Raw genomic sequence first — 17,824 nt, forward strand, 5'->3', positions numbered from 1 at the left:
TGGTCGTGTCATCAGCAAACATGTAGATGGAGTTGGAACCAAATTTTGCCACGCAATCGTGTGTGTACAGGGAGTAGAGTAGGGGGCTAAGTACGCAGCCTTGCGGAGCCCCCGTATTGAGGACTATAGTGGAGGAGGTATTATTGTTTATTCTTACTGACTGTGGTCTGTGGGTCAGAAAGTCGAGGATCCAGTTGCAGAGTGAGGAGCCAAGTCCTAGGTTTTGAGCTTGGCTGGGATTATGGTGTTGAAGGTGGAGCTGTAGTCAATAAATAGGAGTCTGATGTCGGAGTCCTTGTTGTCAAAATGCTCTAGAGTGTAGGGCCAGGGAGATGGCGTCTGATGTGGACCGGTTGCAGCGATATGCAAATTGCAGTGGATCTAGGCGTTTTGGGAGTATACAGTTGATGCGCTTCATGACCAACCTCTCGAAGCACTTCATTATGATTGATGTCAAGGCTACTGGACAGTAGTCATTGAGGCACATTGCCTAATTTTTAATTAGCAATGGATTGAAGGGTTATGGAGAACGGGCAGGAAAGTGGAGTTGAGGGAGAGGAGATCAGCTATGATCATATTGAATGGCTGAGCAGGTTCGAGGGGCTGAATTGCCTACTCCTGCCCCTAGTTCTTCTATTCTTGTGTAAACTGATAGAAGTATTTCAGATTATACAAGAAGGTTTTAAATGTAGTGTACCCAACTCATTTTTTCCAATTAAGGGACAATTTAGCGTGTTCAATCCACCTACCCTGCATATCTTTGGGGGCGAAACCCACGTAAACAATGGGAGAATGTGCAAACACCACACGGACCGTGACCCAGATTAGGATAGACATCACAAAGATGTGTCTACTTGCCTTGGGGACTAAACCTAAGGGACATAAATATGAGATCATCTCGAATAAATTCACCAGGGAATTCAGGAGAACCCACAGAGTGGTTAAATGTATAACTTTCGGGCAGCACGGTGGCACAGTGGTTAGCATTGCTGCCTACGGCGCTGAAGACCCGGGTTCGAATCCCGGCCCTGGGTCACTGTCTGTGTGGAGTTTGCACGTTCTCCCCGTGTTTGCGTGCGTTTCACCCCACAACCCAAAGATGTGCAGGTTAGGTGGATTGGCCACGCTAAATTGCCCCTTAATTGGAAAAAATAATTGGGTACTCTTATAATAAAAAAATAAAAAAAATAAAAAAAATTTAAATGTATAACTTTCTACCACAGGGAGTAGTTCAGACAACTTGCATAGATACATTTGAAGAGAAGTTGCACAAACATATGAGGGAGAAAGGAATATAATAATATGTTGATGAGGTTGAGATAAAGGAGGTTCATGTGGAACATTGACATGAACCCATTGGGCTGAATGGTCTGTTTATGTGGTGTAAACCTATAATTTCTCAACTTTGTTTGCACATTTGACATTTGTTCAGCTCTTGCAGCATAATAAATGCAACAATTGGATTAAAATCTCTCCCATTGAGGGGCAGCACGGTGGTGCAGTGAATAGCACTGCTGCCTCACTACTCCATGGTACCAGGTTCAATCCCGGCTCTGGGTCACTATCCGTGTGGAGTTTGCACATTCTCCCGTTGTTTACGTGGGTTTCGCCCCCACAACCCAAAGATGTGCAGGGTAGGTGAATTGAACACGCTAAATTGCCCTTAATTGGAAAAAATGAATTGGGTACTCTAAATTTAAAAAAAAAAATCTGGCCCATTGTCATGCAGCTTTCATTTCTGGAAAGAATTTTAATATTGAGTTGTTCTTGATAACACAGTGATATTGTTTAAGTTTAAAACAATATGCCACAGGCATAGAGAATGCGTAATGATTGTTATCACAATCATCTATTTTTTTAAAGTCTGGGAATGAACTGGTATTAGCTTTAAAAACAAAAGTGAGAATAGAGCTATTGAAGCATCATAAATACAACAGCTGGTTAACCAGTGTTATTTAGGGAGGAAAACTAACTGTTTTACCTGGTCCAGCTTATGTTGTGAATCTAAACCCACATCAATGTGGTTGCCCTCTGATGTTGCCAGACAAGTGAATCGGTTTAGGACAGCTATAATAGGTAAGAAAATGTCAGCCGTGGCTGTGAAGCCCACATCCCAAAAAAAGTAAAGCCAGATAAACTCATACAGATTATTTTGCTACCTGGTTGATCATGCCAATAGCAAGAGCCTATCTCCATAATTGAACCATCCATGTCTTAAACACATATGGCATGCAGTAAAACCACAAGTGCCCAATAAAACAGCTATGGTTCACTTGTCACTCCTGCTGGATATTTTTTTTAATTTCTTTACAGGATGTGAGCGTCGCTGGTTAGGCCAGCATTTATTGCCAATGCCCAGTTGCCCTTCAGAAAGTCATGGTGAGCTGCCTTCTTGAACCGCTACAGTGCCTGAGGTGCAGGTATACCTATTGTGCTGTTAGGGATTTTCAGGATTTCCAGAGATGTTCCAGGATTGTGCCCCAGCGAAGGAACGGCAGTATAAGTCGGGGTAGTGAGCGACTTGGAGGGGAACCTCCAGGTGGTGGCGTTCCCAGGTATCTGCTGCTCTTGGCCTTGTAGATGGTCGTGGGTTTGGAAGGTGCTGTCTGAGGAATCTTGGTGGGTTACTGCTGTGCATCTTGTAGACCAGGCATTGTCAAACTTGGGTGCGCGACCTGCGGGTGGGTCGCGGAGCCGTCCGTCGTGGCGCTTCCGATCGCGCAAGTGTGCACGCAACAGCCGCAGCAGCCAGCTGTTAATAACGCCGGCTGCAAACGGCCTTCAAAATGGCTACGAACATGTAAATGAAATGTGGCCGCACTGCGCATGCGTGCCAGGTCATTGGCACGCATACGCAAAACTATGCGCGCCGACGATCGGGTACGCATGCGCGTTGAGGCCACTTTTTTTTTTAAACGGTCATAACTTTTTTGTTTTACAAGTTCTGGGGGGTTTTATTTATTTTATTCATTTAATTTTTATTTTTTTCATTTATTTCATTCATTTTATTTATTGTTTTACAAGTTGGGGGGGTTTATTTGATAACACTTTACAGGAAAAAAATACAGAACTTTGGACAGATGGAGACTCCATACTTTCCGACACAGGAGCATGTACGAGGGCCAAAGGGACCCAAAACCATTTCCTCCATTTTTGTCAGCAGCAAACAAGGTAAGAGAAAATAGTGGTTTGCGAAGGTACACGGTCGGCGTGGGTCGCGAAGGTCGGCCGGGTTGGGTCTCGAAGGTTGGCCGGTTGGTAAAAATGGGTCCCCGGAAAAAAAGTTTGAAGAACACTTGTAGACAGTATACACGCCTGCCACTGTCGGTGGTAGAGCGTTTGAATGTTTGTAGAAGGGGGAACAATCAAGTGGGCTGCTTTGTCCTGGATGGTGTCGAGCTTCTTGTAGGCGATGGTTATTGCCTGGCACTTGTGTGGCACAAATGTAATTTGACACTTGTCAGTCCAAGCCTGATTGCTGCATTTGGACATGGACTGCTTCTTTTTCTGAGGAGTCGCGAATGATGCTGAACATTGTGCGGTCAGCCGTAAACATCGCCACTTCTGACCTTTTGATGGAAGGCAGGTCACTGATGAAGCAGCTAAAGATGGTTGGGCATAGAAAACTACCCTGAAGAACTCCTGCAGTAATGTCCTGGAGTTGAGATGATTGACCTCCAATCACCACAACCATCTTCCTTTGTGCCAAGTATGGTTCCAACCAGTGGAGAGTTTTTCCCCTGATTCCCATTGACTCCAGTATAGCTAGGGCTCCTTGATGCCATACTGTGTCAAATGTTGCCTTAATGTCAAGGGTGGTCACTCTCACCTCACCTCTGGCATTCAGCTCTTTTGTCCATGTTTGAACCAAGGCTGTAATGAGGTCAGGAGCTGACTGGCAGAACCTAAATTGAGCGTCCATGAGCAGATTATTACTGAGTAAGTGCCACTTGATAGCACTGTTGATGACTCCTTCCTTCACTTTGCTGATGGAGAGTAGACTGATAGGGCGGTAATTGGCTGGGTTGGATTTGTCCTGTTTCTTGTGTACAGGACACACCTGGGATATTTTCCACATTGCCGGGTAGATGCAGTGGTGTAGCTGTACTGGAACTGCTTGGCTGGCGTTGCGGCAAGTTCTGGAGCACAAGTCTTCAGTACTATTGCTGGAATATTGTCAGGGCCCATAGCCTTTGCAGTATCCAGTGCCTTCTTGATATCACATGAAGTGAATCATATTGGCTGAAGACTGACATCTGTGACACTGGGGATGTCTGGAGGAGACCGAGGTGGATCATCCACTCAACACTTCTAGCTGAAGATTGTTGTGAATGCCTCTGTTTTGTCTTCTGCATATATGTGCTGGGCTCTTCCATCATTGAGTATGCGGATATTTGTGGAGCACCCTCCTCCAGTGAGTTGTTTACTTGTCCACCAAAATTCACGACTGGATGTGGCAGGACTTAGATCTATTGTGTTTGTTGTGGAATTGTTTAGCTCTGTCTATCACTTGCTGCTTATGCTGTTTGGCACACAAATAGGCCTGATTTGTAGCTTCACCAGGTTTACACCTCATTTTTTGGTATGCCTGGAGTTGCTCCTGGCATGCTCTCCTGCACTCTTCATTGAACCCTGGCTTGGTAGAGTGGGGGATATGCCGGGCCATGAGGTTACAGATTGTGGTTGAATACAATTCTGCTGGTGCTGATGGACCACAGCGCCTAATGGGTGCCCAGTTTTGAGTTGCTAGATCTGTTTGAAGCCTATCCCATTTAGCACGGTGGCAGTGCCACACAACATGATGGAGGGTATCCTCAATGTGAAGATGGGACTTTGTCTCCACAAGGACTGTGCGGTGGTCACTTCTACCAATTCTATCATGGACAGATGCATCTGCAGCAGGCAGATTGGTGAGGAAGAGGTCAAGTATGTTTTTCCCCCTTATTGGTTCCCTCACCATCTGCTGCAATCCCAGTCTGGCAGTGATGTCCTTTAGGACCCGGCCAGCTCTTGGTGATGGAGATTGAAGTCTCCATCTAGAGCATGTTCTGTGCCCTTGCCACCCTCAGTGCTTCCTCCAAGTGGTGTTCCACATTGAGGAGTACTGGTTCATCAACTGATGGTAGCCGGTACATGGTAAGCAGCAGGAGGTTTCCTTGCCCATGTTTAACCTGAAGCCAGAGACTTCATGGGGTCCACAGTTGATGTTGAGGACTCCCAGGGCAACTCCCTCCCAACTATATACCACTGTGCTGCCACCTCTGCTGGGTCTGTCCTGCCGGTGAGGACATGCCCAGGAATGGTGTTCGTGATGTCTGGGACATTATCTGTAAGATATGAATCTGTGAGTATGACAATGTCAGGCTGTTGCTTAACTAGTCTGTGAGACAGCTCTCCCAACTTTGGCACAAACCCCCAGATGTTAGTAAGGAGGACTTTGCAGGGTCGACAGGGCTGGGTTTGCCGTTGTTGCTTCCGGTGCCTGGGTCGATGCCAGGTGACCATCCGGTTTCATTCCTTTTTTATGTTTTCATCGGTTGAATACAACGGAGTGGCTTCCCCGGCCATTTCAAAGGACATTTAAGAGTCAACCACATTGCTGTGGTTCTGGAGTCACATGTAGGCCAGACCATGTAAGGATGGTAGATTTCCTTCTCTAAACGGTATTAGTGAACCAGATGGGTTTTTCTGACAATCTACAATGGTTTCACGGTCACCATTCGACTTTTAATTCCAGATATTTCATTGAGTTTCAATTCCACAACGTGCCGTGGTGGGATTCAAACCCGGGTCCCCAGATCATTATCCTGGGTCCCTGGATTACTAGTCCAGCGACAATACCATTATGCCACCACCTGGTAATTCTAGAGCTAAAGAATACAACAAACACTGACCTTCGAGAATGTATTTTTATGGAACTGTAACCCAGTCTATTCCTACCCTATCTGCGCTGGGTGAAATGATCTCATTTCAGCTCATTCCTTCAATATGAGAACAGCAGATGTTTACCCATTAAGGAAGTGGAAGTTGGCATTGCAGCACCCCCCACCCAACCCAAACTGGGAAGTCATGGACCAAAAAGCGCACCTCCTGGTCAGTCAGTGTCTCAACAAGAAAATTCACCACGAAAATGTGAACAGAAAATAGCACTGGAACTGAAACCACCTAGTGGTTAACCTGCTTTTCGACTTAAGCCCAATTTCTCCAGGAATTTTCGTTTGAAAATGATTTGCGAGCAAAGTCTAATTGAGTACAAAGAAGAGAAGTGTTTTCCACGTAGAATTGCACAATCCTTTTCACCTGAGTATCCACAAAGTCAAATAAGACTTTGTAGAAGGCCTGAGTGGCGTTGGCCTGAGTAATGAGCCTAGAAGTTAACAATGTTAATGGGTTTTAATAATTAGTCTGAAAGAAAGGTGATACAAATAGCCACAAATTAACTCACGAAAAGAACAGAGCATGTGGTTTCTTATTTTCCTTCACGTTTTGGAGGAGAGAAATGAGATTGAATTATGTAAATAGAATATATATTGATTGCTAGTTTGTGAATGCAGCATCTTAATTTGTTATGTGGTGTTGTCATACTGAATGTTTCTTGGCCTGTTTCCTAAAAATCATCGACTTGGATACCACCATTACACGTGGTAACATCACCCACGAGGTACACGGCACATACTCGTGCGACTCGACCCATGCAGGAAAGGATGTCCCGAAGCGTGGTATATTGGCGAGACCATGCAGACACTGCGACAACGAATGAAAGGGCATCGTGCGACAATCACATCGCAGGAATGTTCCCTTCCAGTCGGGGAACACTTCAGCAGTCAAGGGCATTCAGCCTCTGATCTCCGGGTAAGCGTTCTCCAAGGCGGTCTTCAGGACACGCGACAACGCAGAATTGCCGAGCAAAAATTTATAGCTAAGTTCCGCACGCATCAACCGGGATCTTGGATTCATGTCGCATTACATCCACCCCCCCACCATCTGGTCTGGACTTGCAAAATCCTACCAACTGTTCTGGCTTGAGAAAATTCACACCTCTTTAACCTGTGATTATCCCTCTCCCTGGATCTGTAATGATTTGATTACCTGCAAATGCTCGCATTCCAAGCATTGTCTGGCATCTCTGACTTTGTCTATATAAATGTTTCTGGAACATACCTCTCCATTCACCTGAGGACGGAGCTGCGCTCCGAAAGCTCGTGTTTGAAACAAACCTGTTGGACTTTAACCTGGTGTTGTAAGACTTCTTACTGTGCTCACCCCAGTCCAACGCCGGCATCTCCACATCATGTTTTCTAAAAGATTAGAGAAGTGCGCAGGAAGCCATCCGCAAGGGGCACTATTCAGTCCAAAGGGAAGTGCTGTTAAATCCAGGGTTGTGCTATCGGATTGGATATTGGGGAGCATAGGCACATTCTGGGGACTGCCATTAGCACTCTTTCCCCTTGGTTTCTGTGGCTATGACTCATCTTTCATTCCCTCACCCTACAGTATAATATATCCCACTTTCTATGACTTTTAGCTTTGACAAAGGAGCACCTAGACTCGAAACATTAGCTCTTTTCTCTCCTTACAGATGCTGCCAGACCTGCTGAGATTTTCCAATATTTTCTCTTTTGGTTTCTGATTCAAGCATCCGCAGTAATTTGCTTTTATACTGGAATGTAATATGCTCTAAAAGCTTCTCGGGCTGACCACTGCTGCACTTGAGGAAATATTTACAGTGAACAACGCCCAATTCCTTTTGTTACTGGGGTGATTTTTTCCTTTTGTTTCTTTCCCAGATCCATTGTGAAAAATCATTGACACCACTAATTCTTGTCCCAGTTTGTTAGTACAATATAAACATGGACTTTGACACAGCAGATCTTGATGAGCATTTGGCCCTGTGAATACCCAGATGAAAAGGATTGTGCAATTCTTTCCAGATGGAAAACACTCAACATTGATAAGACTTTGTAGTGAACTCGATTTCGCTTTGTACTTGAAACAAAATTTAGAATTCCCAAAGTTAATGGAGATGATTGGAAAAGCAGGGTAACCACAAGGTAGTTTAGAGTTCAGGTTCTGTTCAAATTTGCATGTCTGTGTCTTTGCTGATATTTATTCGGCATTGGTAAGACTAAACCAAAGTGTTCACCATCAGTGCAGGAAGTTTAAAAGCAAATCTTTCATGCACCTTTTCTTCCTCATTCATATTGCAATTGAGGGAGTTCACTAGGTGAGCAAAGGTTCATTAGGTTAAAGGCGCTGTCTTCTGATTGAGAAGACTATTCCTATATTGCCTAGAATTTAGAAGAATAAGTAGTGATCTCATTGAAATATAAAATTCTTAAGGAGCTGATGGAGGAGACGCTGAGAGTATTTTTATCCTGGCTAGAGAGTCTGAAACTAAGGGTCGTCGTCTCAGAATAAGGCATCAGCCTTTTTGGGAGAAATGAAAAATGTTTTCACTCAAACGGATTAGAGATATTTGGAATTCGCTGCCTCAGTGAGTTGTTGAGTAAATTCAAGACAGAGAGATTGATTTTTGGAACCACGGGAATGTTGGGAAATGAGGATAGGGTGGAAAGATCAGCCCTGATTGGGCAAAGCACGTTCAGAGGGTCAAATGGCCACTCCTTCAATTATATTCCCACATTTCCCTATTCAAGGACAGCTTCTGTGGTATTAAATATGTTGTTTAAAAATTGGACTGAACTTCCCATTCCTCACCACTTGCCTGCAGAAGTAACTAACTCCCTTCCATGTGGAAACAAAAACTTTAAAGCAAGCTGGAGTAGGATCAAATTAACACTAAAGTCAAGTCAACTTGACTCTGGTGGGCCTCAGGTGTGCATCTGCATGCTTTATTTCTGGGCCCAGTTTCCGATCAATGGAATATTCTTTTTCTGTGAGCTAAAATAAGGTGCTTTTGTGATTTGAATTCCATACATTAAACAGATCCCCAAATATTTGTTTATTTATTAATTATGTTACCTGCCCACAACTATTTGTCAGAGGAACATGGTGATGAGATTAATTAAATGTCGATGTGGGAAATTTACAAATAGGCGATTTTTGGAAATTTCTAGATGTGAAGAAACTAAATGAAATGACTGTCTTCTTTTCCCCCTTTTGCTTAAGCACTAAACTCAGTTCATATAATTCATATATTGCCTTTTTATGTAACATTAATAATGTGGATGTGCTGAGAAGTTCAAAAATAGTTCATCTCAGAATAGAGGTGTATATCTAAATTGTGTCCTAGTTCGTCATGTATACTCTTGTGAACGAATTCTAAACTTTTGAAAGCAGCTTTGGTGATTTGCAGAGCGATGTGGGTAGCAACATCGTGATTTGTGGGTTTAACTGCAAATGTGCAGATGCCAGAAGCTGTCTGATTTACTCCTTTAAAGTAGTAAGCATTGACAGGTTCACTTTTATTGCTTCTGCGGTAGGAATAATGGTGAGGCTGCCACCGGAACAAATCATATAGGAACCTCTAGAAATGGTTACGAGTTATCCTGTTCTTCCACAAACTTTGCAATGTCAGTAGCTTGCCAAGAACCTCACCATTCAAGTACACAAAGGACATGATTTTGCTATATTTACCCACGAAACATGACAGAAATAGTTGGACCTTATCTATTAAAGTGTAAATGAATTTTTAACAGCGTTGTGTTTAAATCGTCCTGCTGAAAATCTACCTTTACAAGTGTGGAAACTCATTCCGATTTCAATTTTGTTAGAGCTTTTTTTTTAAAGAAAGGTTTTTACTTTTATTTTCTGTCTCAATCCCATCAATCTTCCTCCTTGTTTTTTCACGTTTTGCAAAAGAGTTTACATTAAATTAAATATTCTAAGTTACACTTCCTGGTTTTGCCCCTGTCTTGGTAACGATTCTTTAAGTTGATTGGTTGAAGAGACATGCCATTCCTTGCCCAGTTAAGATCGCATGATCATAAAAATAGGGAGCAGGAGGAAGTCTTTCAGCAAATCAAACCTGCTCTGCCAGTCAGAAAGATCATGGCTGATCTGATTATGTGACCTTATAACTTCACTTCAGCATGGCATCTTTGCAGTAGACAGTTCCATGATGAATTAGTTCTAAAATAAATGTTTTCAATCAATATTTGTGCTCCTGTATCTTTGTTTACAAATGCACGGGAATAAATTGATTTTGCTGCACATTCATAGATTGGAGGTTTGTTCTGTGATTGAGGAATGCTTTAACATTTGCATCTCCAAAGGAAGCTTTGCCCCCACTGTGCGCAAGACTAACACCATCTGTACAGTGAAGTTCTGGTTTAATTAAAATGGGTCTTCATGACGAATGGAGTTAAACCTCCTGTTCAAAATCTCACACAAAATTACCTCTGCTTCTTTCTCATCAGCGACCCAAGAGTTCAGAAGTTTAATGCCAGTTAGTTCGATGTGATGCGGAGCAGTGCTACTGTACTTTGACTTACAGCATATAATAATTGGTTTGTTTTCCTGTTTAGCTTTGATCTTGGATCTGGTCCTGGTAGGCATTGTCAAGTCACTGGTCCGCAGGCGCCGGCCTACACATAACAAGATGGACATGTTTGCTACCTTCTCCGTGGACAGATACTCGTTCCCGTCGGGCCATGCAACCAGAGCAGCACTGGGAGGCCGATTCTTCCTCAATCACTTGGTTTTAGCTGTTCCTCTACGTGTTCTGGTTGTGCTGTGGGTGTGTATCGTGGGACTGTCGCGAGTGATGCTGGGAAGACACAATGTGACTGATGTTGTTTGTGGCTTTAGCATGGGGTATCTGCAGTATAGCCTGGTGGAATATATGTGGCTGTCATCCAGTAACCTGCAAACATTTCTGAGATTGTGGGGACTTAAATAATTATATTTCCGTGTAGAATTTTTCTTTGTAAGGTAAATGTGTTCCAACATATAATTGTACTGTATACCCGAAACACAATGTAGCTTGGTAGGGTTGAGGTGCACAATAACTTGATTTTATACATGTTATGACCTTTCACTTTAACACTGTATCTTATTTCAGCCAATCTAGATTAATGTTCAAAACTGCCAAAACAACGTCGACGAAAACATTGCCTCTGCTTATTTTTACCTTTTTTTTGTGCATTTGGCTGTTTAGGTGAAAGACGATGGGGTGAGCTGAGTATTTTCCATTCCTAGCCCAGAGTCTCTGCGGTACCATCACGCTATCTATGGTGTAGGTCAGATATACTTTGCAGGCTTCTGTTATGTGAGCCTCCAATCTGAATAACACTCTTACTACTAGCCCAATGTGACATTACATTACAGCCTCCAAGGTTATAAATGATAAATCAGTCATATATTTCAGGACAGATTTCCTAATGTGGATTCTTCTTCATGGGTAATTGGTCCCGAATTAATTTCAGTCCCATTGGTGGAAAACCTTTTGTCCCACCTATTTGAGTTAAATTTTAGCCAGGTCCCAGAGGCAGAAACAGTCTTCGCAATTGGTTCTCTCCAATTTCTACCAGGTACATTGTGTGCGAACCAGGAACTTGTGTAAAATAATCTGTAGGTTTCTTGTTATTTATGAATAGCAAATAGGTAAAGTTTAATAAATTTGTGAGCCCTTAACTGCCTCTGTAGTTTAATATATTTTAAATAGATCCTGGTCATTCTTTTGCAGAACACATCAAGTCCAAAAAAATTTCATTTTCCCTTGTGAGGTGTAGATAAAGCTGAAAGTCAATGTGTTTCTCTGTTTTGTGCAGTTGCATGATTTCTGAATCTTTCCACGTGCAACACGTTTCCATCACAGTGAAGCTTACTGCCTGCAGAATGATTTAATGGCACTCTATCCAGCTATGTTGAACAAAACAGCAATATAAAATGTAAAAATGAATTACATTATTTTGCTTTTCCCTTTTGTTTCTTCTTGCTGTTTATCCCCCTCACTCCCCACCACCAAGATCATTGGTGTTCCTTTTTGTGCAAGAGTCCAACCAGCAGTTTGTGTGCCTACTTGTGATTGTAATTTTTTTTTTTTTAGTCAGTATTGCTTCCTTCCCCATCCAACAATGGCACCAAGCCTTCATCTAGTGCCTTCCCCTGGCAGCTACTGACAGGATGTTATGAATGGGGCATGCTGAACACAGCCTACTGTTTTTATCATGCATAGAAAGTGCTATAAAAAGACCTACACCACTAACCAGCCGTTTCAAAGCATGTGATGCAATTGCACTGATGACAACTATTCCATTCCAGAAATATTTTTTTAAAACTATCCACTGGGAGCAATTCATATGCATTGCAACTTCTTGTGACATTCCAAAACCCATAACCCCCATGTAATAGATACTCAAAATCCACTCCTCGTGTCAACGTGTGTGTGCAAAGTAGATGTGACAGTATTTGTACAGCTGGCATGCCCTTGTTGTCCATTCTGTGATGAACATACAGTGCTAGGTTGACTTTTTTTTGGAGTCGCACAATGCTTCGGCATAGCTTTTACAGAAGTCCTATATCACTTACATAACTCCCCACCAAGGCAACAGGCAAATTGATGATCCCCCAAAATCACCGACACAGCTTGCTGTGATCTTAGATGTTAGTTTCTACTGTGAGTTTACAAATTCCCAGTTTACACTATGCATGTACTACGTAGACTTATCAGATATTAAGTAAACTGTTGCTTCTTAACATGAAATGTGTGGGATATAAAATTAAACAAATGGAGTTTCTTTTTAAAATACATCGATTTCGACCAGTTTTGTTTTTCAGGCCAGCTGGATTTTACGTCAAAATTCAATTAAAAATATGAATTGTACAGCTGTGTATAAATGCATAAATGTTCAATATCCTTCACAATTTGTTGAAATGCACCCATTATTCTATCATATTCAAGACAACATTTTAAAATACATTTATTTACAAATGTGTAAATAAAACCATCCTTTTGTATTTATGATCTTCAGTATGGCAGCTAAGGTGTCCAAATATTTGCTTGAGTAATATATTCCGTAATAATACAACTGGACAACAAAGAGTAGTTGTGCCATATAACTTGAATAAATCCTTCACTTACCATAACACAGAGCTGCAACACTGTAAACCTGACATTTGTGGTGTGTAATAATACTCCAATATGTTTGTGCACAATCGTGGCTAATGTGTAGAATTTGTGAATTATAATTATTGTTCTTTTGTGGGAAAACTTATAATAATTGTAACCAAGATAACATTGTTCTGTCAAAGTTACACCCATGTTGTAATGCAAGTTATTTCTGGCTTTTTTTTAAACAAACTTCCTTTGCATAACAATTGCAATTCTCAGGATTGAGATACAATTAAAGAGTCATCCCTGCTAACCCAATTAGCAGCAGTTGTTAATCATTATTTTTATTGCTGGCTATAAATAACAACTGACTATATAGGGTTGTGTTTGCTAATTATGCAAAACTAATAAGCACGGAGAAACACCGATTCTTCTCATGACTGGCATATTTAATCAGTGCCTGCGAGAGTAAGACTCAACCCGTGCCCTTTTCCATCTCCACCAAAGTATGACCAGACCTCTGAATAATGCTCAAGTTAGTAGTAGATTTTGTTTGGGCCTCCTTGGATGGCCAGTTAATTTTCTGACTTGGAAAAAATACAAATATTAAGACACACTACCTACTACCCAGTGGTCAAGATCATGTCTGCATAGAGTGTTACAATAATTAAATAGTGAAGAAATACATGGGGAAGATGACGGTGTAATGGTAATGTCACTGGACTACTAATGCAGAGGTCCAAGCTATTGCTCTGGGGACTTGGGTTTAAATTCCACCATGGCAGCCGGATTAATCAATATATCTAGTTTGAAAAGTGGCAACTATCATAGATTGTCGTAAAAATCCATCTGATTCACTAATGTCCTTTAGGAAGGAATCTGCTGCCCTTCTTCTGTCTGGCCTACATGTAACGTCAGACCCACAGCAATGTGGTTGACTCTTAATTGCCCTCTGAAATGGGTTTGGCAAGCCACTCATATTGAGGGCAAATAGGAATTGGAAACAAATGATGGTTTTGTCAGTGGCACCCACATCCTGCGAAAGAATAAATTGCAATTTTTGCTACCTCCGCTCATATTTCCTCTTTCCAATTTGGGTGTTCAAGTTTTTCTTTTAACTTAGATTTTGTTCCTACTCTGGACCTCATTGATTTTAAAACACTTTCCAGTTCTCTTAACCTCCAAAATGTATTATAGGATGGAGAAGGCAAAGGCCAATTGAAATGCATCCTTGATTGCCCGAATACTGTTTTGCGAGGCTGTTTTTCACCTTATAATTATTTTGGATCACCTCCACTATGTAATTTGTAATTTGAGCGTGATGCGCAATTTTAAATTTTACACTGAGAAATCAATGCATCAAACAATTACTCATTCATGGTGCGATTCCAGCCAATATTGAAGGGAGGCAGCAAAGGCCAGTGTCTTGGTTAGCTCTAGCTGAAGTAGTACTTCTGCAATACTCCTTGATTAGAAAGAATATTGAATGATATTGATTTGAGTATACATGAAGATCACAGATGGACACAAAATGCTTTAATATGTAATTTAACAAGTGCAAAGTGTCACACAAAAACGATTGCACTGAAGAATCTGATACGGTTACTCAACATTTGGGAATTATATTTTGTTTTTACTTGATTACCATGCAGCAAGTGGCCTGTCACAAATATCTGTTCATCACTTCTAATTAATATGTAATGCCTCAGCTATTCAGGAGATGTATCTACTTTGAAAAGCTGCCATAAATTACTGCTTCTTTGATAAATTTACAAAAGACATTGGAAATAATATTATACGGATAAATTAGGTATTTTTACTATTGCTTTTTAGCAGAGTTTTAAATGTAACTTGTTTGAGTTCTTCGTTAAAAATTATTGATGCGTCTGACATTGTGGCGTCTTTTCACTATCTTGAAAAGAAATGGTGTGGAATGTTAAAATAACTAAAAATATGAGAACAAACCTGGTTACAGATGTGCAATTGTGTTTAAATATTTTATGCCTCCTAAATTATTTTCTACAATAAAAATCATGGTGTGAACTTATTTATGTTGTTCTCTCTACATAATTCATGTTCAGTATGTAACTTGAGCTTTGGTATCATAGAATCATAGAAGTTACAGTGCAGAAGGAGGCCATTCAGTCCATTGAGTCTTGGAAAGAGCACCCTACTTAAGCCACACCTCCACCCTATCCCAGAAACCCCAGCTAGCCTTTTTTGGACACTAAGGGCAATTTAGCATGGCTAATCCACCTAACCTGCACATCTTTCGACTGTGGGAGGAAACCGGAGCACCTGGAGGAAATCCACGCAGACACTGGGAGAACGTGCAGACTCCGCACAGACAGTGACCCAAGCCGAGAATCAAATCTGGGACCCTGGAGCTTTGAAGCAACTGTGCTAACCACTGTTCTACCCTGCTGCCCTTAGTTGGGCAGAACATTCTCAAATTAATGATCCCAGTGCATGTCTGTCATGTCAATTTGCTCCTGTGATGCATTTTTCCTCTTGTTTCCAACTATAACTCAGAAGATCCAGACTTTCACATGTATGGTTTGTCCACAAGGTGTCTAGTTTAGCAACTTGTCACCTACAATATTAAAAACCTTGCTTACTAAGGTGTAAAGTCTCCAATTAATCTAAACACAGTTGGGTATGTATGTGAAACAAAGATAACACCTGAATCAGGTTTTGTGTATTAAAATCATTTCAATATTTCACTTTATGCACATTGTAAAAGATTGCCACATTGATTAATTTGATAGATTCACTGATGTAGGGTAATGCAAATGTGTACAGATTGGTATGGTCTCTAGTTTGATCCCATAGAACATGTGGCGCTATCTAGCCTTAGATCTTGAAAGAGTGAGGATGTTGAAAATTATCTTGTGGCCCTGCATTGACATGAATAAGGACTGCAATTTCTGATCACTATCCCATGACTCCTAGTTTGTGCCTCCCTGATATTCTCATTTGTTATTACATACAAACATACGTAGAAAATAGAAGCAGAAGTAGACCATTTGGCCCTTCGAGCCTGCTCCGCCATTCATTATGATCATGCTGATCATCAAATTCAATACTCTGATACTGCCTTCCCCACCCCTCTATATTCCTTGATCCCTTTTGCCCCAACAGCTATATCTAATTGCTTCTTGAAATTACACAATGTTTTGGCCTCAACTACTTTTTGTGGTAGTGACTTCCACAGATTCACCTCTCTGGGTGAAGAAATTTCTCCTCACAGTCTTAAAACGTTTACCCCTTATCCTCAAATGATGACCTCTAGTTCTGGACTTCCCGCACCATTGGAAACATTCTTTCTGAATCTCTCCTGCCTAATCCTGTTAGAATTTTATTCTCCGTTTTGCTGGCACCTGGGGCTTTCCCGACGGCGTGGGGTTGCCCCACAATGGGAAACCCATTGACCGGCCGGCGTAACGGAGAATCCTGCAGGCCGATCGGGGCAGAAATGTGACACAGTGGGGCGGAGAATCCCTGCCGATTATGTTTCTATGAGATCCCCTCTTAGTGTTAAGAGCTCATTTCCCCGTGACACTTTGGCATAACTCTTAGTTTTGAGCGCTCCAGTACCAACTTTCAAAATGCCTCAATCTGCATTCCCATCTTAATCCTTGTCTGCAACCTCGCTTTGTTTTGTTTTTTTGAAAATGCATAAGCTCTGGAGTCTCATGTACCCTGTCCATGTGCATCAATGTCAAACTTTTCACACACACACACACATCACCGAACATAATTTTCCATGAAAAAGTGTTCACAATTTACAAACAAAACAGATTTCATCCACAATCTGCTTCCCAAGGAAAACAAAAGGTAAAGATGCATCTTTAAATGATTGAGAGAATCTGTGCTCAGTTTTCCAATACAATGTTTTTTAAAGTTTATGAAAACTAATGAGTAATCCAGTTTGATTAATAACTTTTTTTCTGGACAGGAAAGAATCCAAAGCAGAGTTTGACCACAAAAGGGAAGAGTTTCAGCTGCAGTCATGTTGAGTTTAGAAATTCCACTTGCATGCCTTATTCACTGAAGTGCAAAGCTGTGTTTTTATTGCTGTATTATGTAGGAATGTGAACCCCTTTTTGAATGCCAGCAAAGCTCAGAGATAAAATTTACATTTCTGAGATAACCAATCTGCTGCAATGGATTGTTAGCTATGTGTTGGTTGCAACATTTTTCTTAAAAGTTTACTAAAATAATTTTTGTAAGCAAAACAGGTTCTGAGATTTTTATTTGTTGCGTGAGACATGATTGAATTTATACAATAAATTTGAGTTTATAATGGGTTAGCTATAAACACACAAGATATCCACCGTATAGATTTAGGACCATTAGCTGAGGTAATGAATAAAATGCTCAGCATAATTCTTAGTTCAGCAGGGGCATGGGAGCCTGGATTGTAGTTTTGGGGTACGGGAGATTGAGAGTATAGAGGTCAGGAGCACAGATTTGACTTCGCAGGAGGGTGCCAGTGTTCAGGTAGGTGGTTTGAAGTGTGTCTACTTCAATGCCAGGAGTATACGAAATAAGGTAGGGGAACTGGCAGCATGGGTGGGTAACTGGGACTTCGACGTTGTGGCCATTTCAGAGACATGGATAGAGCAGGGACAGGAATGGTTGTTGCAGGTTCCGGGGTTTAGGTGTTTTAGTAAGGTCAGAGAAGGGGGCAAAAGAGGGGGAGGTGTGGCGCTGCTAGTCAAGGACAGTATTACGGTGGCGGAAATGATGCTAGATGGGGACTCTTCTTCTGAGGTAGTATGGGCTGAGGTTAGAAACAGGAAAGGA

At 41.6% G+C, this 17,824-nt stretch overlaps 1 protein-coding gene across 1 annotated transcript in view; it reads left to right on the forward strand.

The window, feature by feature from the left end:
- Window positions 1-15,062, forward strand: part of plpp6 (phospholipid phosphatase 6) — a 33,663-nt gene extending 18,601 nt beyond the window's left edge. Inside the window, exon 2 of the mRNA XM_038794939.1 lies at window positions 10,488-15,062. Coding sequence (XP_038650867.1) covers window positions 10,488-10,861 — 374 coding nt within the window. The 3' untranslated portion in view covers window positions 10,862-15,062. The remainder of the gene's footprint in view (window positions 1-10,487) is intronic.
- Window positions 15,063-17,824: the final 2,762 nt, after the last annotated feature.

Source organism: Scyliorhinus canicula, chromosome 4, assembly GCF_902713615.1.
Source record: "Scyliorhinus canicula chromosome 4, sScyCan1.1, whole genome shotgun sequence".
Classification (NCBI taxonomy): Eukaryota; Metazoa; Chordata; class Chondrichthyes; order Carcharhiniformes; family Scyliorhinidae; genus Scyliorhinus; species Scyliorhinus canicula.